Source organism: Ictalurus furcatus, unplaced genomic scaffold (genome assembly GCF_023375685.1).
Source record: "Ictalurus furcatus strain D&B unplaced genomic scaffold, Billie_1.0 ctg2, whole genome shotgun sequence".
NCBI classification, from domain to species: domain Eukaryota; kingdom Metazoa; phylum Chordata; class Actinopteri; order Siluriformes; family Ictaluridae; genus Ictalurus; species Ictalurus furcatus.
This window is the reverse complement of record NW_026521045.1, coordinates 34,215-57,342: the sequence shown is the minus strand read 5'-3', so window position 1 is coordinate 57,342 and position 23,128 is coordinate 34,215. Positions and strand designations below refer to the sequence as shown.

General features: G+C 40.0%; 2 protein-coding genes and 3 pseudogenes across 2 annotated transcripts in view; 3 read left to right on the top strand and 2 right to left on the bottom strand.

Moving 5' to 3' along the window:
• The window catches only part of LOC128604588 (E3 ubiquitin-protein ligase UBR2-like), a 68,481-nt gene that overhangs the window by 31,159 nt on the left and 14,194 nt on the right, over window positions 1–23,128 (top strand). The window lies entirely within an intron of this gene.
• Window positions 3,862–9,615, top strand: LOC128604592 (E3 ubiquitin-protein ligase UBR2-like; annotated as a pseudogene).
• LOC128604591 (E3 ubiquitin-protein ligase UBR2-like) lies at window positions 10,093–13,081 on the top strand. Its single transcript, XM_053619734.1, has 5 exons — window positions 10,093–10,114; window positions 10,576–10,676; window positions 10,805–10,861; window positions 12,800–12,864; window positions 12,948–13,081. The coding sequence occupies exons 2-5, from the start codon at window positions 10,606–10,608 to the stop codon at window positions 13,079–13,081; spliced, it is 327 nt and encodes a 108-aa protein (XP_053475709.1). The 5' UTR covers window positions 10,093–10,114; window positions 10,576–10,605.
• Window positions 20,045–20,163, bottom strand: LOC128604596 (uncharacterized; annotated as a pseudogene).
• Window positions 20,364–20,482, bottom strand: LOC128604597 (uncharacterized; annotated as a pseudogene).

Below are 23,128 nucleotides of genomic sequence, written 5' to 3'. Positions count from 1 at the left end.
GTTGTAGGATGATTGGCATTTCCAAATGATCCGTAGTGTGTGAATGTGTGTGAGTGTGTGTGCAATTGTGCCCTGCAACAGGTTGGCACCCTATCCAGGGCTGTCCCCTGTCTTGTGCCCAAAGTCCCCTGGGATAGGCTCCACGCTCCCCCACGACCCTGTGTAGGATACGCGGTACAGAAAATGGATGGCTGGATGGATGGATGTCCCAAATCAATGTCACTGCTACAGCAAAATCATAGAACTTTGGGGAAATTAAACTTATGGCAGAAAATTCTACTGAGCTTCGTGCCACTGCAACATTATTTTTTTTTTAAACTTATGGCTCAATACTAAACCTACCAAAAATTTCTCACTCCCATTTTCTGTCTGCCAGATCATTTAATAAATAAGCTAAAAATCTACAACAGAAACAGAAAGCAAAGTTAAAACCAATAATTTATTTTCAAAGGTTATGTAAACATCTCAAAATATACTGTACCTCTGTTAAACATTTCACAATAATCAGTAGGAATAAGTGGAACTAAATCTTATACAAACTGTACATGGACATGGTCAGAAAGATTCCAACAGGAATTTATAATGTGAACCTTCGATTAAAACTGGAGTACGTGAGTGAGGGGTGCGCTGCTGTTACCTGTAGTCCAGCAGTGTATTGAGTGTGGTTTGTTTGGAATGGTTTGAGTTTTGGATAGATCAAGCTAAATAAAACACTTAATACACATGGGTAATAATGTCTGTTTTTATATTATTTAAGGTTTTATGCGAAACATAATCCAAAATGATGTACAATTAAAGGTTAGTATAATTAGCCTACACTGAACAAGTTAAGTGATATATGTGCACACATACTAATCATCCACCAAATATTGCTAAATTTGGCTGAATTATAAAAGCCATTAGTCGTACTGAATGAAGAGTCGTTTGGGAGTTTATTGCTGAGCCAAATGAACTGACTCACTGAAAAGAGCTGGAATAACAATCACTAATTTGTGTATCTTTGATTCCTGTATGTGTCTATAAATCTTTACGTGCCCTGATGTTGCCATGCCAACTGGTCACTTGCGTCACGATTGCAATGAACTCAAAGCAATAAATAAATAAATAAATAAATAAATACATAATAATAATAATAATAATAATAATAATAATAATAATGTAACTGCTGTTTTACTAAGTTGAGCAGTGTAAGCATGAGTTCTTTTGGCGTGAGGTATTTGTGTTGCACAATGATGAATAATTTGCTGTATATTTCTCTTTAAACATTGCCTATGTCCACTGATGAATAATTAGTAAGATTTGATGGTAATATTAGTCTACACTTATTTTCAAACTTTTTGTAACATAGTTTCTGTCTATTACAGATGTGTTGAGTCCTTCACATTAGAATAAGATGAATAGTTAATGTTGAATTAGGATTTGCATGGATTACATGTGTCTGGATCGGACAGTGTTGCATGTTACGTGGTGGTTTCTTTTGCTGTTGATGTGACCTGTTGTTGTGCTGATGTGGGTCTCACTGCAGTGACATGTTTGTTAGTTTAGTTCAGTTACAGTCTCCTTGCAGCAGTGTAGTTTGAGTGACTTGTTTCTTTTCTGAACCGTAGACTGTTGAATAGAATAAAGTAATGTGTGAATATACAAATATATATTATATACAGTGTGTTATGGATATGTAATACAATGTATACGAAACACAAGTCTCAATATTTAAATAATACAGTGCAATGGTCACAAACACAGAGAGGTAGAGTTAGGTAGAGTTTCAATTTTCAGTCTCAGTCGGACCTGGACAGAGTGCACCTTCTCCTGAACTCTTGTCCCCGACAGCAGAGCCACTTATTGGCAACTAAATCAAAGATTAAAAGAAATATTTACAAAAGATTTATGAAGTTGCTTGGATATCAGTGAGCACTGATTTTGTTTCCAATTTTCAGTAAAATTGAGTACATTAATAAAAATAACCAAATACGCCAAGCATTTTCTGCAGAGGTGCTTACTGGAAACTTACCCCACGTACTGCCTACAAAAACTGGGCATGCAGCATGCAAAGTTCTGGTATCCGCTTCTCCACTCTTTAGTAGGTTGAACCAAATCCCTGCCGAACCCTGTAGAATAAGTGAAGTGAGTGCCATGTGCCTCATGATCATATTCAAATGTAGAAATGATTACTAGGTTCACTAACACTTTTTGGTGGAAGTGCAACACCAATATCAGGAAACACAGCTTCAAAATCAACTTCATCACTCATCTGAGACAGAACAGTCAATTTTTGAATGATATTGATATAATGAGGAACAGTATGGGTGTAACGTAGAATACATTGAATGTCAGGCCTTACACGGTGGTGTAGTGACATTGGAGGCAGAGCAGAGAGACAGAGTGGTGAGGCCATGAGCTGTAATGGTATCTTCTGCAGAGCAGAGGGGTAGGGGATGTCCTCAGTGGAACCAGGCAGCGGAGTAATGACCTCAGCTGAGTAAGGAAGCAGAGCAACCAAAGTGGAGCAGGGAGGGTGGGACATGATTTTACCTAGGTTGTGAGCCCCCTCCTCAAAGAATTTCCTGAGGGGGAACCTGGCATTGACTACGTTTACATGGACAGCAGTAATCTAATTATTGACCTTACTCTGATTAAGATAATAATGTGATTAAAGTGTTTACATGTCTGTAATACACGTCCATAATGTGACTAAAACAGGAATACTCCACCTGTCTTAATTCGATTAGAGCTTAATTTGATTAAGGTAATTAAAAATTGCTGTTTACATGGTAGTTTCTTAATCAAAGTATGGTCTTAATCGGGTTAAGAGTGGATTATTGTTGTCCATGTAAACGCACTGATTGAGCCATTTGAGTGGCTCTGACCCAACTTCCCTTCCCCAGTAGTTCCCACATCAGGCAATTTTTCTCCCCTCTACAAAGGTATGACAAAGAGTGGCCTCAAAGTCTGGCTTTAAGCATCTGGCCTGGCAAGTGCAGGCAATCCCAGTTAATCAGCCTGGAGTATTCTGGGTAACCGAGTTCCCCCACACGGCAACTCTTGCGGTGCACTGCTGCTATCCTCTGCTGGCTGTGCGGGGTGTAGCACAGCCTCTTACGCCTCACTTGTGCCTTAATACCTCTTAAAATGCTACAAGCAACATATGGAGAAATGAAGCATTTGTTTTAATCCTATGTGCCATGATATGGCAATGACAATTCCATGGATGCAGCATTCCTTTTTAGCGAAACACAACACGAGTTTTAATGCATTAAAAAGCTTTTTTTGTTGGAAAGAAACAGAATGGTAATGGGTAGCTGATTGGCCTACAGTGAGTGACATGTCATGTGTAAGTGAGTTCTTAAAAGAGCCGGACACTGCCAGTACCAGCAGTGTGATCCTGACTCCAGGACAGGAGTCAAAATGGGAAAGGCACAGCTGCACAATAGCATTCCAAATAGTGTCCCCAGTGAGACCCCTTGCTCACAGAAACAGAGCAGAGGCCAGTGTCTATACTATTTCCCAAAGCGCCAGCTCAGCCTAAAACATCTCTTTAAGTGCCTGATGAATGTGAAGGTGTCAGGGTTGAACTAAAGTCGGAACAAACTGAACCAGTGGACAGAGAGTATCACAGCGCGCACTCTCATTTAAAAAAAAACAGACATGGAAAAGCATTAAGTATTAAGTACATTGGTAGTGGGGTATAATACAGAAGACTGACACGGCACTACACACAGCCAGCTGCTATTACTGGGACAACACCACCGATGGACTCTGCATGGTCAGATGGGAGAACTATGCAATAATAAATTTTATTTGTCGCCGCCTTTCATAACACTCAAGGATACCTTACAAGAAAGACAACATACAGATATAGCCGCAAGCGGTGATTATCGGGATCCAAGCACAAACTGCTTGTGTACAGTTATACGATTGACCATGTCTCTTTTCAAATATAATACAAGTCTTTAAGTGTCTCTACATGGAAGTGTTATTCTATGTACTATATTACAATATACAAATAATACTGTCTTCATTTTAATTGGACAGCAATACATTCAGTCATGTCTAGCAACTTAACAAATATGTTTTCAGTATTTAGGATATATAAAAATGAAGGTATTTTGAAGATCACAGATTTCTTTTTGCAAACGGATTAGGCTTAGATGGTTTTAGACTTTATTAAACTTTATGAAACTATAATGAATTTTATGCATAGTGGACCAATTGAACTATTTATACTGAGATTTTAAACTATGACACCTGAAAGGATTTGTTATCATGTGGCTCCCTCTGGTGGACAACATTAGTGTTATGGCCTTCTTCTCTCATTCTCATTGATATAAATGGCTGATATTTTAAAAATTGTTGTTGGCGCTCAGAGCATCAGAAATCCATGAAACATGACATGCTTACTCAATGTCTTGTTGTCCATACCACATTTTGTGAAGTTTGAATATTGTGTTTAGAAGGCCAATTAGTCATTATGGGCCACACCCAGAATCAGCCTGTATCTCAGATAAAACTGTTACAAAGCGGTTTTGCTGCTGATCATCTGTAGGTGGCCCTAGGGGTGTTTTGATGTGGCTTATTGTGCGTATTACTTAAAAGCTGTATGTCAACATGAATATTTAAATGACATGTAAGGATTGCTTACTACACAAACTGAACTTCCATGCACTGTGATGTATGCATTTTATTTTCCATATAGTGAAAACTGTCAGGACACCTGCACCAGGCAGAACATGTACATATAAAGGCCATGGTGTAGGCCAAGGCTAATGATGTATTGTAGTATGTAGTATGTAGTATGTAAATGTTAGTAAAATTGTAATGCATCTTCAGTATTTAATGGTATGGTGTGTGTATATACTTCTTAGTGCACAAATGTGTTCTATTGAACATCTGCTTAGTTTTGCAAGCCTTTGATTGTGTGTGCATGTAGTTCTAACTGCACTGCTGTATCGTTTACTTGTAAAAGTATTTTCCTAAATTATGTATCTTTTTCTACACAGATGGTTAGCATTAAAACGATGCGTGAGGGCACAGCTGCTGCACCTCCCTGTGAAGGAACAGGGCACTGTCACAAGGAGGTCAGACTTTGAGCAACTTTCTATTCCACGGACATATTAACCATTACCCTTTAAAGTGTTGAAGAGCTTAAATCTACGTGTGTGTGTGTGTGTGTGTGTGTGTGTGTGTGTGTGTGTTGCAGACTGTGTGGGACAAAGACAAAGCAGAGAGAAAAAGGAAAGCTGAACTGTGCTGGAAAAAGACCATGGCTCAAACATTAGAGAGCTAGAGTCATTTTATCAATAAGTACATAGATCTGCTCATGCAGGATTCAGAGGATCTGGACGCCTCAGCCTCTACATCAGCAGAGCATAGGTACCTAAGCATGCTCGTAGTGACGCAGTGTTCTTAATAAGTCAACTTGTATTGTATTCTCAATATCCAGTCAGTACATTTATGTCAGTAAATGCATGCATCAACACTTCCTTGACTTTGCTGAGCAGTTGTCTGTTCTTTGTCCTAAAAGTTCTTGCATATAATGGTGGTCTTCACATAACATAAGTAAATTCCCATCCTTTAACTCTTTATCTTGCATATTCATTTAGAGCATTTTCTGTTGGGGTAAATGAGTAGAGAGGATCCTAGGCCATTTTTAGCAATTTCCTGGTGATTAAAAAAAGATGAACCCATTTATTCAACATTGATTATTTTAACAAATTCAGAGGGACCTTAACATAAAATTAAGGTTATAGTGTACTTGTAACCATCCGTCTCTGCTTGGTACAGCCCCAGTTCATGTGACAGTGCTCTGGTGTGTGTGGGACCTCGTCGTTGGCGTGCCAGAGGAGGAGAGAGGAGGCAGATGGAGATGTGTATCGTGTGTCACGAAGCGCAGGAGATCCTGCCTGATGGCACCGCCATGGTGCTCGCTGCCTTTGTCCAACGCTCTACGGTCATGTCCAAGAACCGCAAAAGACCCCCTCACAATCCAGGTAAGGTTATGGTTTACAGTGTGCAAGTCAAGTAATTGGATAGGTTTGAGTAGCCAGTGTGCTTATTTCTGGAGGATACATGTGTGTTGCAGAGAGCTATGATCCCCTCTTCATGCACCCTGACCTGTCCTTTGGTGCCCATACCGGCAGCTGTGGCCACATCATGCACTCTCACTGCTGGCAGAGGTGAGGAATTGGGCAAAATGTTACTTCTAGACAGCCTTCTACTTAATCCCAAATAAAAAGTTTTGCTGCTTTCAAATGTTTGTGGATATAGGCAATAGAATCAGCAGCTAACAGTAAATAGTTTGTCTAGAAAATATGACCTTTATATGAGCAATTACAAATAAATTAGCTAGTATTAATCAATCAGTCGGAATGTTTTGTGACTGAAAAGTAAAAAACCTAATCTGTGATGTACAGGAAAGTCTTCATGGATGTGTGGTGATCGATAAGATGTAGATCCAAATTGGATGTGTTTGGCTTAAATATGCGATCTGCAGATTTTTTTTTTTTTTTTGACCCAATACAGTGAGCTGATCATCGACACAAAGCATGAAACAAAGCTTGCTATGTGCACTTGACTATTTTTCACTGTCTTAGATCAAGCCAGTGTTATTTTCAAAGTCTGTAAACTTATTGTGCCTCATGGGGAAGCAAAGAACGTTAACCTGATCTGACCTTAGGAGTAAGTGCAGTGAGTATCAAAAGCTAAAGAAATCAGGTGATGGAACTTGTTACGCTTGGCAATCAGCAATGCTCGGTTGTTGAGGACGTCGGATTCCGCCGTGTGCTGTGCGCTTCCCAATCAAAAATACTTTTCATATGTTCCCGTTCTTCAATGGAGGGGAGTGCTGTCCAACAGTTTACACTCCTGAAGAACGTTACCTCGGATAGCTTTACAAGCAGTATATGGTGTTCCCACGTCAATCCTACATCCATGTCAAGCTTAACAGCTCAGTGGATCAGTTTGCTTGTCACTGCTTAATAGATCTGACCAGTTCGGTCATTTCTGTGATTGCATGGTACATATAAAGCTCATGGAAATTTGACAGGTTGTCAAATAATGGTCTCTTAATCTTCGAGTTATTTTCTCTTACAGATACTTTGAGACACTCCAGAGTCAGGATGCGCAGTGGCTGCATGAGCAAACTAGTTACGATGTAGAGAATGGGGAGTACTTGTGTCCACTCTGTAAGTGTCGCAGTAACACTGTCATTCCTCTCCTGCCCCTCACTGAGACCACCTGCAGGTACTCGCATACAAACTTGTGGTTGTGATTATTCTAAGTGGAGTTGCTCTGAATCCGGACCGCTTAATATTTTAACCATTGCATTGGCGAATTAGTTGTAGTGGCTCTGTAACCAGTGCAAACTTGCCTATGAAATGCCATGGAAGGGTACAGAATGACACTGTAACAGTGCATACCCCATTCCATTATTCCTCTTATTTATTTATATATTTTATAGCAAGGGATTTGATATCGGGCACACGGTGGCTTAGTGTTTAGCACGTTCGGCTCACACCGCCAGGGTCCGGGTTCGATTCCCGCGGCTCTGTGTGTGGAGTTTGCATGTTCTCCCCGTGCTGCGGGGGTTTCCTTCAGGTACCCCGGTTTACCCGGTACCCTGGTACCTCCCCCAGTCCAAAGGCATGCATGGTAGGCTGATTGGCGTGTCTAAAGTGTCCGTAGTGTATGAATGGGTGTGTGAATATGTGTGTGATTGTGTGCCCTGCGATGGACTGGCACCCTGTCCAGGGTGTACCCCGCCTTGTGCTCGATGCTCCCTGGGATAGGCTCCAGCTTCCCCATGACCTGAAAAGGAGTAAGCGGTTGAAGATGGATGGATGGGACTTGATATCTGTAGCTGAATTGCATGTCTTGCCATGTTGAGATCAGAGTATAGAATTTCTGCTTATGTAAGATGGCTAATCCACTGCTGTTGCAAGATATTTAGTCACACTGACTCAGTTTATTACAGTAAATTTGCCAGTTGTCCCATTGAGTTTGACATTTTCTCTGGTTAAATAGTAAAATGCATGCATGTTTGTAGTTACAGCAATAGTGAGCAGCCAGGTCTGGCTCATTGGCTGAATACAACGTATACAAGCAGATCAGAGCCTTGCACTCTGCTCATAAGAGAGCCAAGCCAACAAGTGAGTCTCATCATATATAGTGCGTGTGCTCCTTATTTGTGTGTGTATGTGTGCACATGCAGTCATATTGTGGTGTTTGTCTTTTAGATGCTGGTGAGACAGAGACTGTGGAGGACTCTCCTCCTCCTGAGAGTTTCAGGCTGGACCACACACCAGTGTAAGCATACCCACTGTTTCCTTTCACAACTGCGTATCTGAGCGTGTCTTTAACACTGACCTGTGATGTGTTTTGATAGCAACCCTTATTCAAGCTCCATAAGGGAGATGCTGATGACATTTGGGACCGCAACTTATAAAGTTGGCCTTAAGGTGCACCCTAATGAGCAGGACCCCTGTGTGCCTATCATGTGCTGGGGCAGCTGTTCTTACACCATCCAGTCTATAGGTCAGTCTGCACCCATTTCTTACAGACTAAGAATTCATGTATAAGATTTACAATATTCACTGACCTGTGTTAAAGGGTAGTTAGTAAAAATGTTTTGCTTTTTGGTAAAGAACATTATGATATGCATTTGTTGTTTTTCTGTGCTTGTATTTTGTACAGAGAGATTATTGGTAGATGAGGAGAAGCCTTTGTTTGGAAGTTTACCCTGTAGACAGGTATGACAACCCAACTTATTGTCATATCTCAGCCCAGCCAGGACTCGGTTTCCCGAGAAGCAACACAGTATTCTACTGTGTTTATTCGATAAGTGACTTTGGCCTTTGCTTACGTCCCCGACCACGATTTCTGTCTTACCCCGTTTGTTTTGTTTGCATGATCGCCTGACCCTCGCTTGCTTCTTGACTACGGACTGTGCTCACCCCTCTGGATTATACTGCCTGAACCTGCTGCCCGCTTCTGCTTCTGTATTCCCCACGGTACGTGACACTTATCATGCCGGAATGAATTCTTCTTTCGAGGGATGTGTGATGATGTAATAAATTCTGTATCAGAGGTATTGTTAGTGCTGTTAAAATACTCGACTAAGCACTGTTTGATTGCAGGATGTAGTAGTTAATTGTACACTAGAATAAATTCTTCCGATGATTTGATTTGCTTTTCACTTGTAATTCTAAATATAAAAGCATATATATATATATATATATATATATATATATATATATATATATATATATATATGTGTATAACTGTGTGTATATATAAATGAAAATAGACTGCATCTGTCAAATCATTAATCAAGCTTCTGAGCATCATTCGCACTCTAAAGATATCTAGAAGATTGCTCAATTATGTTCGGGGTTCATTTTGGTAGCATTACTAAATATTCTGAATCACAAATATCTGCAGGTATTATGTTATCCTTCCTCAGTTCTAATTCCTTCTATATCCTGTGATATTTATCCATATTTTGTATCCTAAATAATAAAAAATAGAAGTGTCATAAAACGTGCCCTTGTTTAGGAGACTATTTGAGTTCCCTGGCTCGGTTTGGCTCTGCATGCTGGACTGTCTCCTCTCACTCCTGTGCAAAATCACTTCATGCGACTGTTGGTAGATATATTTATTTCATTATTTATTTTTCTCTCACTTGTAGTTTTTTTAGTTCTTTAACTCTGTGTGTGTGTGTGTGTGTGCGCGCGCGCGCTCCGTGCAGCACTTGTTCTTGCTCCCCAGGTGGAAAGTTCCCCCTGCATTCTGGATGTGGACATGTTCCAATTAGTGGTGAGCTGACAAGCTTGTTAAATGATACTTTAGGCACTATTAAATGTATATTAGCATCAGATTAGAGTAACATTGTCGTCCAGAATCTAAACCTGTCTATCTAACAGGTAATTGTCTGTGGTTTCTTTGGCTGTAGTCTCTGAATCATGTTTTGTGTTTCTATGTCAGGTGAGTCTGGTGCTGTCCTATTCAGCATTGCACTGCTTAGACTCCTCAGGGCTTAGTGCGGATACTGCACACCTGCATCTCTTCCACTTGGTCATTGTCGCTCACCTGGTCCAGATCCTCCTCACCTCTGTGCCAGGTTAGAGCATATTCTACTTGGAGCACGTACAACTTAACAATAGATGGTGATCTGTGTTATGTTGTCATTTGTGTGTGTTTATTAACCCTCGTTCTTACAAATGTGTAATAACGTGTTTGTCAGTATGAATGTTCTTTTGGGATGTTTTTATTGAGGTGCTTCAAAGTATTGAGCAAAGGCTGTGAATACTTATAAACATGTGCTTTTTTTGTTTTTTTATTTTTCATAAATTTCATACTCATTAAAAGATTTCAAACAAACTTCTTTCATGTTGTCATTATGGTGTATTGTTTGTAGAATTTTGAGGAAAATAATGAATTTAATCCATGTGGGAATACGGCTGTAACATAACAATGGGGAAAAAGTGAAGCACTGCGAATACTTTCCGGATGCACTGTATATACTATATTGTATGTAGTGAAACTGATCTTGTTCTTTCCCTGTCCCCTATCTATCTGTAGGTGCTGGGGAATGGGAAGTGCTGTGTGCATATGTGTCTGCCTCCTAACCTGCTCCAGCTCTATTATAATCACCAGGAGCTTCTGGATCCCCTGCTTCAGGGGTGAGAAACTTCATAACTGAGCCGAGAAATGACAGGTTTTCTGTGAATGCTGATGATGCCATATCATGTGTACACATCATTGATTGTTTTGTAATGGGTTGAGTGTGTTGTGTCCATTTGTCCTGCAGGTGGTGCTCACATCCAGGCATGCAACAATGTCTCCAGTCACCTGAAACCCTTATAAGGTGATCATTCTTTGTTCTTATCTATAGCCTTCTGAAGTTTGCTTTGAAATGGTGGTTTTAACACCCTTACCCTGTAAGGCCGATATAGCGGCTTTACAGCGTAAATGTTATCCCCGTGAGGCCGGTGTACTGGCATTGCTCTGCTATGATTCCTTACTTATTTAATTATTATTTTTTTACCTGGAAGGTTGAAGTCATGACATCACGACGTGATTACAACATTACGCTGTCATTACAATGAAGATGATCCAAGCATGAATATTGGTGTAATAGTAGAAGTGAACTAAAAATGCCAAAGTGAAAAGCTAATCGTGTTCCAGCTAAAGTTACACCTACAGTGAACACAGGTACATCTAAAACCGTGGGGGGGGGGAGAAAACACACAGTTACACAGGCGAGAGCGAGGATTCTAGATAGTGACAGCAGTGAAAGTTCAGGCGATGTTGAAACCGAAACTGATAGTGATGCAAACTCATGATTCAGACCCTGATCCGTCTTCATCTTCAGCATCAACCAGTGCGACTGACACTGCAGGGGTCTGGAGTCATAACCTGACCATCTCTGTGCATTCGTGAAAACACTACCTGCTGGTCTGATTATCACCAGAAAGTTGACTTTTGGCGCTAAAATGCATTTATTCAAAGGCATTGACCATGCTGATGCTTGTATAGTATTTTTAAATGATTAGAAGGATTTTAGCGAGCATTTTTCATAACTTCTCTAGTTAAGAATTGTGCTCTAAGTGGAGTAAAAACACTGAACTGCTTCATTTTCAAAGTAATATTACACAAATACATTATTATAAGTTGTTTCAAGGCCTAAAAATGTTCAAATTAAAATGTTGATTTTGGCCCAGGAACTCAGGGTTGGCGTGCTGTTTCTCTGGGGAATATAGGGTTATGGGACATAATACTGTGGGAACTTAGGGGTAAGAGGGTTAAGACTGAATGGTTTCAGTGTTTTTTTTTTTTTTTTTTTTTGTGTGTAGTTTTCCTTGGGAATCCAATAAGCTAATTGATGTGCCAGAGGATTACTGTGCACTGATCAACTAGGCTTTCAGCTTCACGTGAGTGTGTGTACTCTGAGTTGCATTCATTTATACCCAGTATCTGCTTAATAGAATAGAATTCTGGTGGACATCTCTAGTTATTGCTTTTGTGTTTATAACCTCCATTGTTTTTGTAGCTGTCCTAAGTCAGATGGAGTTAAGTCTTGAGCTCAAACTCTGTGCTTGGTGTGTGGCACGATGCTGTGATCTCAGAGCAGCTGCTGCCAGACTGAGCTGGAGGGTGAGGACGTTGGAGCGTGTACTGCACACACCTTTGTTTGCTGAGCTGGTGTTAGCATTTTCCTCAGGTTAGAAGGAAGACACATCTGTGTTGATTGCCATGTCTTATAGGTGCATTGCCTGTTTATATCAGGGCTGGGCATTGGTGCGAATTAGTCAGCAATAATCCCTCACACATGGGTTACTCATTTTGGGAAGGAAGCTGTAAAGCTACTAAATAAGAAAAATAACAGCAGCTTGCTAAAAATACTCCAAATAACACTTTAATTTGAAGTTCCATAATAAACTATTTATAAGCAAGGAATACAGTTTATTATTGAAAGAGGATGTAATAATCAATTAACTGGTCAAATATTATGTTACATAACACGCATTTTCCAAAATGTTTAAAAAACTACATTCATTTTCTTCATTTATTAATACATGACTTCTTATACTAGTGGGCCTCCACCCTGTCCTAGAAACACTCCATCCTACACAGTTTCAAGTTAACTTTCCTCCCAACACTCCTCAACATCTCAGTAATCCAGCAATAGGCCTGGAGTTGAGACATTCCTGCTGAATTAACATTTATGGTTGTGAATATACAGCATTTGTAGGCATTGTCAAGTCCTAGCTTGCAGTACATGAGCCTCTGCTGTCTTTTACAGGGTGAGGGAGAATCAGGTTCTTTTCCTGTACCTCGATGACTATGGAGAACTGTCCAAGGGCTCAGGTGAGAACTCAAACAAGATACTCAACGTGTTTTGTAAAATTTGTGTTTAAACCACTGTTTATATCATTCTCTTTCCCTCCCAGATGGAGGAACGCGCTACAGAAAGATTCAGAAGCTCTGGTGCCAGCACAGCATCACCGAGGAGATGGGTCATGCACAGGAAGCTAATCAGACTCTGGAGGACATTGACTGGGAGATCCTGGATTTTCTTGGCTAATGCCAAATCTAAACTAACCAGGGATCTGCACATTTACCTAGAAATAGTGCAGAATCTTGAACATCAATTATTGAAAATGTTGAACATTTCCTTTTTTTGTTTTTACATTTCAAAATTCTAAAAACTTGTTTATTTCTAATTTTAAATAAAAAAAAAATTCTTAATCAAAATAGACAAATGTCATATTCTGAGATATTTCTAAAAGAAGTTCAGTGATCCATAACTAATGGATGCTGTAATGTACAACTGTTCTGAGCACATTTTCTGTTTTTCACTTGCAGCCTACAGCCAAAATCCCCAGTACTGACTGAACACATCAAATGCTGAGTTTACTTTTACAGTCTTGAATTAACACCTCTGCTAACTGCGTCATCACCTACAGTGCTGAATTGACAGTTTACTTAACAGCCATAATGCTCACTGTTTACAATACGAATTAAAGATTATATAAACCCTGGAATTGTGAATTAAGCACACCTTTGGTTAAAAGATGGGGAAAAAAAGAATTGGTTTATCACTCGTTGGTTTTGTAAATAAGGCTTGGTGAAAATTAGGTTTAAGCTCTGTTTGTGCCACAGGCTATACACCCTTCCTCTAATTTGTTTTCAATGGATGTGTACTGTTTTACAATCTAAGGGCTTTGTTTTCATCTATAATGATTACACGGATAAGACATGTTTACCGTTTGTCACTTTCCTTTTTTTCTCTCTCCTTTTTGGCTATACCAGTTAAATATGTCACAGTTTAGTCAACTGTAACTCTTTTTGTTCCTGGTTGTTTGGAATCAGTTAATAAACTGTGTTTTTAATATTGTATTTTGTTCATTAGATTATAACAGATTGTGAGGCATTTTTGCTGCGTTTGTTTCTTTAGTTTGGAAATTCTCCTTATGTCTCTCTTAATCACACACGGACAAAAACCAAATGTCAGAAATGTTTTACTAATTATTGACCAGCATGCAGGGATGCAAGGAATAAGTTGTTAGACATAACTTCAGTAAGCACTCATGCTGAATGAATAAACACAAACACGCGCATCACCGGAAAGCCTCGACCATTACAGCTCTGAGACAAACACGGAAGAAACTAAAACTCCCGCTAAAGCGCTACACCAATTAAATAGCAGCTCGTCCAGGAGCTCCACCAATTAGAGCGTAGCTGCGTTTGTTCGCGAGTTCCGTCTGGAGGTGAAAAGCAACCTTAACGCTCATTACTGCCCCCAAGCGTCACTGCAGTTACTCAACACTCCCACACATTACAGCAGGGGTGTAAAAGATTTTAATGACTTTTTTTTTGCAGTAACCTTGGCACCATTTTCAGATCCTTGGTCAGCTCATCAAGGAACGTTACAAGGAGAGCTGTATTATATGATCTAAGACTAGGTCTGCATCCCACCACACTATTTCCAATATAGCTCCACACATGGAGCAGTGTTTAGATTTTGTGCTGATATAAACTGGAATCAGCTCCCAGTCAATGTTAAATGTGCCACAGATGAAAATATCTTTAAATCTAGATTAAATACATTTTTTTTTCATGTGCCTACACATAATCTAGGCTTGCACTTTATGTTCATATTGCACTATATTCTTTGCACTATGATTTATGAATTGTATTTGATTTCATTTAGACCTTTAAGGAGTATTACTAATTTTTTTAATTTCACATTTAACTTCGCATTTGCTTCACTCTCGGTTTACACTCACATCACTTTCGCTTCTCTTTTGTTGCTGTCAGATCCTAATGTGACTGAGATCATTAAAAGTGTCTAATTAAAGTCAGAATGATTTCCCCCTTTTCCAATAAAATAAAAAGTCACACATACTTGTTTAATCAGCTTAAAAAAACAGTTTCGCCCCAGAGGGCAGGGCATTTCCCACAAACTGAAACTGACTTTTCACCAAAGAGCTGCTGCTTCTCATCCTTCTGCTACTAAAAGAAAGCAGTTTTTAGTGTGAAATATGAGCTCATTAGGTTTAAAACCATCCTGATGACAAAAACATCTCAGAATGAGAATACCACTCAATGACAAACCAGCGGAAAGCATCGAGTGATCAACTTTACACCAAACATAATGGAGAGTTTCATATTTTTAATATTAAACATTTAAATATTTGGATATTTTAACATTTTGAATGGTTGTATTTTGTCTCTTCATTATTAAACAAACATACATTGTGTTTCAAACATATGCAGTTTGGTGTCTTATTCACTGCATGACTTTTTATTATGTAATAGTAAATTCATAATCTTGTTTTTGGTTCAGAAGTTTCCAAATTCTGATGTCACCCTGGTAACTCTGCTGTTCAACCGACCTTCTCCCTCTTTCTTGTTCATGTTTTTTGCCTGGTGATTTGGATGTGTTTGCCACCTACACCTACGTGCAACTGGCCTTTGCGTGTGAGGCAAACAGGATAACCACTACACTACAGAAACCACGACAGGGCAGCCCTTTGGCTGTTGCCTATGGTCTTCTGATGAGAAGAGCACATACTTAAACTTTTGTTCACCACGGATACACGGATTGTAACTTGAAGGTTCAAGTGCTACTTTGTGGTAGTTGGCACAAAAGGGAGCAATCATCTACCTGAAAATAAATTGGTCACCTGAATGTGCCATAGTCTTCTCTGTAGGCCTCTTAGATCTCTTTCTGCTTCCCACTTGTACTGATAGTGGTTCTTTGCTGTTTGTAAACACATCATTATTCATCAGGGCACGTTTGACCCGTGAACAGGGGAGAAAATGTAAGAAGATGGGGTCTCTCAATGTCTGTCTTTTGTTAGCGACAAGCTAGCATGCAAACTGTGATGAGAGGTGTACATTTTCTGCAATCAGCCATCTATATAGTCAATGTTTTATATTTAATAAGCAAATATGTCTATATGCTGATTGGTCTTAAGCAGCGTTGTCCAGTCTTCAGGTTTTCGTTCCAATCTAGCAGGAGCCACACCTGATTCCAATTGTTTGATCTGCTGATCTTGGCTTTCAATAGACTAAAGTGTGGCTTCTGCGTGGTTAGAATGAAAACCTGCAACCACACCGGCCCATTCTGGATAAGACTGGACAACCCTGATCTAAAGCAAATAACCACTAAGGTAAGTGCCATTTTGTGAGTTCAGAATCTGTCATGCTGACTCGACGTCACTCGATGAACAGGGAAGGAACTGGTAGATGAGGAGACTTCCCACTGTTGACGTATGGCAATTTCAAGTTGAGGATGCGTTTTCTTTGCGTTTTCCTGCTTGGAGGTGGGGAATTACAAGCTGCAACCTCGAGTCAAGCGCATCATTACTCTTGTCTTCTTGATGAAGGAAAGAGCCAGGCTTCCACGTTCAGTGGAAAAGCAGAGACTGCCTGTGATTTTGCAAGCAGCTGTTATCTGCCTTGCTACAAAAGGCTCAATGGAAGGGAAACCGCTCCCAGCCTTTTCCGGGTGTAGACCTCTTGCTGATAGGTGAACTTGGTGACCAGTACTTTACGGAAAATTTTCCAGTCACGCACAGAGTCTTATTGAGCAACGAAAGAGCCAGGCTTCCACTTTCTGTGGAAAACCGGAGACTCCCTTTCATTTTGTAAGCAAACGTTATCTGCTTTGCTACAAAAGCCCAAAAAAAGGAAATCTGCTCTGTTCAAGGTCTCGCTTTCTGGCTGTTCCTAGAGGACCTGATCCTACCGTGATGACAACCGGTCAGTTATTAAAGCAAAGTTCAAAACTTCCAGCTTGTTTCTGCCCGGTCTCGAACCAGGGACCTTTCGCGCGGGAGCCGAAAATAGTTATGCTTAACTTTCCCAGTTCATTCTCTCATTCGCAATATACTTTTGGCCACATGTTGAATCCATGGCGTTGTTCCTAGGCTTGGTTTTTATCACTACAGATGACTATATTTTAAGATCTCGCGAATAAACTATACTTTATCGGCTTTATTTTTTCGGCTTTCATCTCTTTTTGATTAGGTCTTTTTTTCTTCCAGACATCAAATTAACATTCATCGTTTTACCTGAGAAAAAAAGCGCAATTAGGGGGCAGGTAAAGTGAACTGTACACTTACATTTACATTCATTCATTTAGCAGACGCTTTTATCCAAAGCGACTTACAAATGACAAAATTACTTATTTATTCAAAAGAAACATCGGTATATTATGAATATCATTTGAATGGTTTGTAACTATATATGTAGGGTCAATTCAGGAATATCATTATACGCTTGTATGCCGAGTGAAATTTCTACTGTCTACTGTTCAGTGTCTGTTGTTTGTTCAGTAGTCAAACACACAGTAAAATAAAGTCTTTTGGTAACAAGTGAGCAGATACAATTATTTTAGATTAAGTTAGAATATATTAGAGTAGATGTGTATCTTTTCAGTAGTTGTATAATTAAATGTTGGGTCATTGATCTTTTAATCTAACATGAAACCTGTCAAGTCATTTTAAAAGAATCAGTTACCATAATTTTACTTTACAAAACATTAGCATAACTATGTAAATGCTTTTATATATTTATTTATGTCAATTGTTCGTGTCTATGGGTACTATTCAGGCTATCAGCATGAAGAAAAAAAAATTCCCTGGGAGAATCAACGTGTCCTTCAGGAGAGGTCCATCAGGTCATTTACTTCGGGGCTCATCAAAAGAGGCAAGAAGCATTAAAGACAGTCCTTCTTTGCAAGACAAGTCAACACCTCAAAGAGAAGATGTGGTCAGGAACAATGCCCGTTCTATTGTTTTACAGAGGGGAGGGGATGTTTCAGACAAGCAAGAAGTGTTAGGAGAATACATTCTTCAATTTGGGAAGTACAAAGGGAGGTCCTTCCGGTGGATAGTGGATTGCAAGGAGAGCCTCCTTTCCTTTCTTGAATATTCAAGATGCTTTAAGGAAATTGAGGATCTCCGGCGATATCTTTCAGAGAGACCAGACCCAGTGCCAGTTTTGTCAGATGATGACAATGTTGTTGGATTTGGGGCATGAGCACAAGACACCTGGAGGAAGATCTGGAATACCAGGGCTGATGGGTATGCTGCCTTTATAATGGGGAAGAGCTGTGTTCCTGGAAGTAAAATGTACCGCTTGCAGCAATATCTTTTAAAGCAGAAAAAACAGGTGACCACAGCCCCTTCTGCTACATTGTGCTGTAGTGCTGTATTAATTCTTACAGTCTACTGATGTATTTGTTTCATTTCACAGTAATGGAGGAAGATGAGGAACTGGAGAAGATGATGCTGAGTCTGTCTCCACCCAAAAGTCCTACACAGCAGAGTAAGTGAACCAAGAGGCTGCATTAATGTCATGTCTGTTATGTCCAGAATTATCTAGTTCAACCTGTTTATGGCATATTAAATTGCACATACTAGAGTTATACTAAACAAATTCTATTGTATATTTCAGAGTCACCTGCAGCCACTGGGTGTCCAGTCTTGTTCACAACAAGAGGGTATTTTCCACATCAGTTTTGGAGGAGTATCCTATTACCCACAGATTTATCCTTCATAACTCTTTTTCACACCTTTTTTATTGTTTTGGCAGTGTTCTTGCCTGTTCTAAAACTTGTGTTCTTTTGTTATACTAACTATTGGTAAAGGTTGAACATACCAGTGATGAGGGTGAGTGCACTTCATGAATTTTATGCATGCTGTTTAACATGTTTGTATTGTCTACTCAAAGCTTTACCTGTTTTTAAAGAGTAAACTTTCAAATTAGGGTCAATTTGTGATCATTTTAATTTTTTAAATAATCTGTACAACTCAATCATATAGGTGAACATTATTTGAACTTGCATGAATGGAATTTTTAAATAAATATTCTATTGATGTAAGTTCTAACTAATCTAACAAAAGAAAAGACAGGTAAAGACATCTCATTCATGTCATTTACATGAATGTTTTATTAATTTTTTAACTTATTGTTCCATGCAGTTCTGCCACAGCCAACACCACATGTGGTCTGCCATCCTCACATACCACCACCTTCTGTGCCTAGCACTTCCTCACAGAGTAAAGCCCCTGCATCACTTCCCAGAGTACCACCACTAGCTGCACAGTCAGTACCTACAGCACCTCCAACAGCTGCTGTGCAGTCAGTACCTACAGCACCTCCAACAGCTGCTGTGAAGACAGTACCTGCTGAACATGCACCAGTGCCCTCCACACAGACAGACGCCCCTGTATTCAGTTGCATCCAAGATATTAACTGCTGGAACTGCTCCCTCCAGCAAAAAATCTGGATGAAAACAACGATGGAAGCCATGGGACTCTGGCCCGGATCACGACCCGTGAGACACCTTATGAACATGGTTTCCTTGTGGCGTTATCCTCCTCAGCCTGAGCTTATAGAAACCAACACAGGCCTGCCATCACCAAAATACTTCCAGCTCCATCCATTCTTCATCTGGAAACCGGAGCACAGTATTATGGAAAGGCTCAGGAACAATTACATCCTGCCTTGTCTTTACAGCTGTCCACATCTTCAGGTTGTTTCCTCTGGTGTGGGAAGACCCAGAGTGGTTCTTGGTACCAGCGGGCAATATTATATCCTTTCCTCTCATCTGTGCTGTAAAGCATGCAAAAAATACTGGTTCGCTGATAAACCCCAGTGGCTAGACATGCTACCAAAGCGTTTTACGAACATCTTGCCAGTGATAGATGAACTGCGGCGCTCTGGAACATCACCAAATGATATGGCCAACCAGCTGTCTGAGCTGCTTCACCTGAAGTACGAAAGAGCCCACCTAGCCTACCTGCTCAGCATGCAGAACACCAGGGATGCTGAAGCAGGGCTGTATGGACAGAGGACCATCACTGGGGCACTAAGGAAGGATGACACACCAGCACCGTTTGGGGGTTATGAGGACACTGATGGGTGGTATGGGGTGTCTGTGACTGCACACTATGTGGTGGAGTGTCTTCTTCAAGAATATCAGCGGCAGGAGGCAGCTGATATCGAACTGCTCTGTTCTCGCCCTGTAAAACGCTTACAGCACCTAGTATTCCCATTCAGTCTCCCAAGCAAGTACTAACCAGGCCCAACTTTGCTTTGCTTCCGAGGTCAGATGAGATCGGGCTTTGTCAGAGTGGTATGGCCGTAAGCAATAGCTGCCACCAAATGGGCCCTATTTAAATAGTGTAAGCAAACGACTGACTGACTGACTAACTGACTGACTGATTGATTGATTGAGTGATAGATTGATTGATTGATTGATTGATTGGGTCCCCTTCAAACCTCTATCCAATCTTTATCCCAAAAGAGGATGTTGTGCAGAGATCATGAAAACACTTATCCAAATAAAAAGCTTACAGCACCTAGTATTCCCATTCAGTCTCCCAAGCAAGTACTAACCAGGCCCAACTTTGCTTTGCTTCCAAGGTCAGATGAGATCGGGCTTTGTCAGAGTGGTATGGCCGTAAGCAATAGCTGCCACCAAATGGGGCCTATTTAAATAGTGTAAGCAAACATCTGACTGACTGACTGACTGATTGATTGATTGATTGATTGATTGATTGGGTCCCCTTCAAACCTTACTGTGATTTCAGCTGTGTGGCAACAGTTCAGGGAAGAAGCACATGTGGGTGTTATGGTCAGGCTTCCATATACTTTTGGTTACATAGTGTATTATGTTTATGCTGTAATGAAGATTCAGTGAACTGCAGGCTGGTGACTGATTTCAGCACCAGCTGAGGCCTGAGTCACTATGAGAGCCTGAGAGAAACAAGTCTCTCTCTCTCTATTTCTTTATCTCTTTAGGTCTGTCTGTCTGACTGTCTTTCCATCTCTCTTGATCGGTCTCTGTCTCACTCTCTCAGTGTATGTTTGTCTCACTGCCATCTCTATCTCTGTCTCTCACTTTCTGTCTGTCTGTCTGTCTGTCATTCTCTCTCACTTTCTGTCTGTCTGTTTTTCTCCCTCTCTCTTTCTGTCTGACTGCCTTTCTGTCTCTATTGATCTGTTTCTGTCTTTCTTTCTTTCTCTCTCTTGCTCACTCTCTCTGTGTAAGTATGTCTGACTGTATTTGTCTCTGTCTCTTTCTCTCACTTTCTTTCTGTCTGTCATGAATGAATGAATGCCTTTTATTGTCACTATACACATGTACAATGAAATTAAGAGCCACTCCTTTTTTGTTCCGTGCCAACATGTACATAAAATAAACAAGAAGAATAAACAAGATAAATAAGATAAATAAACAAGATAAATAAACAGATAAATAAACAAGATAAATAAACAAGATAAATAAACAAGATATTGGGGCGGATGGGGGAGGTACTATGAAATGCACAGTTTTGAGACACTATATACATATGCTGTGAACTCAGTACATGTATGTGTTTAGAATGGTAATAGCTTTTGGGAAAAAACTATTCTTAAATCTATTTGTCCTTGTTTTGATGCACCTGTAACGTCTCCCTGAGGGCAACAGATTGAACAGATCAAAGCCAGGGTGAGAACTGTCCTTAATGATGGTTTTTCCTCTGCTGAGGCAACGGGAGGTGTAAATATCCATCAGGGAGGGGAGAGGTAATAAATACACTTATAAATGTGATTACTTGATGGCCGTAGACAAAACTCTATAAATGTGAAATGTATTGTCGAAATTCAGTTGAAACTCTGATGTACAGAATCTTCAACAGAGTTCTGCAGAAAGATTTTGAATGCCTGTCATTCACCAGAACAAATTTGCAGTTGAACAGTCTGTCTAAAAGAAAAAATCTAAACACACAATATAAAATTCCTGCAGTGTGAATAAAGCCTTTGTATTGCTTTTAGCAAACATGTCTAGTACTCTCGGTTCAATGTACACAATTTACCCCATTTAAATGTATTTTGGAAATTGTTCCACATGGTCTTAAAGTGTGAATATTCACTGTATGCCAAATAAGTAATCAAAAAATGGAATGGATTTTTGTTTTCTTCTCTAATGGACCATTAATCACAATTATAAAAGATACAATACATCAGGTACAAAGTATCAGAGGGCCCCCCCCCCACCCCTTTTTTCCCCCACAATGGTTGCATGACTTTTGCTACACCATTTCCACTGTGTGTGTTACAAATCACTTTGAGGTAAAGCACTGCTGCTGCGAAGCCCTATTGGATCTGCTCCGTTTTTTTAAATTATTAATAATAATTATTATTCCTATTAATTTGCTCACTCTATCGCTGACTCTCTCTCTCTCTCTCTCTCTCTCTCTCACTTCCCAGAGTAAAGAGTAAAGAGTGTGAGACATCACAGCGAGAATGCAATTCCAAATCTGTAACGTGTAATTTTACGCTATCAGAAGGAGGGACACGTTCAATCTCAGTCTTTAATTAGATTTCTGGCAACGAAGGGGTGTGTGTGTGTAAAACAATAACATGCATGATGTATATTATGATCAGATCGTATACATGATTATAAGCAGATTATACCTCTAATCTCATAAGGGATTAAAAATGGAAACCGAGCTTCGGCACATCAGTAATAATAATAATAAGTGGTATGACGTGATCAGTGGATCGATGAGGCTCTCTCTGAGGCTCTCTCTGAGGCTCTCTCTGAGTCACTCAGCATTTTGTCTTCTCTCCACACCGTCATGTGTCTTTCCTTTTCTCCTGTCCGTGGCTCCGAGATGTGCTGACGTTCAGGTCTGGCAGGATGTTCCATGATTGACACCTCCAGGGGAGTCAGGCTGATCAAGTACAAAGTGTTTATATGTGCTAAAGGGAAGAGATCTGGTGGAAAGTCAGAGTTATAGAGTTATAGTGCTGAGAAAAGTCTGTAAAGAAAAAACAAATGTGTTTTTATAAGGTTTTAATTTCCTTGATACACCCTCGTATATTATTGCACTTGTTCTAATATGTTATCGTTCCTATAGTAGCTGATAATCAAGGATGGGGTTGTGTGATGCGTTACCATGACCACCTGTTATTGTTATGCGTGTGTACATAATACGGGAATGCTTTAAGTGACCATTCCCATAATAGTTTATGGTTTCTGAGGCCCTCATTGTATCTGCATTATTATAACGTATTGCACTGGGGAGCTGTTTACCAAACAGTCAGTAAACCCTGCTGGAAGTGT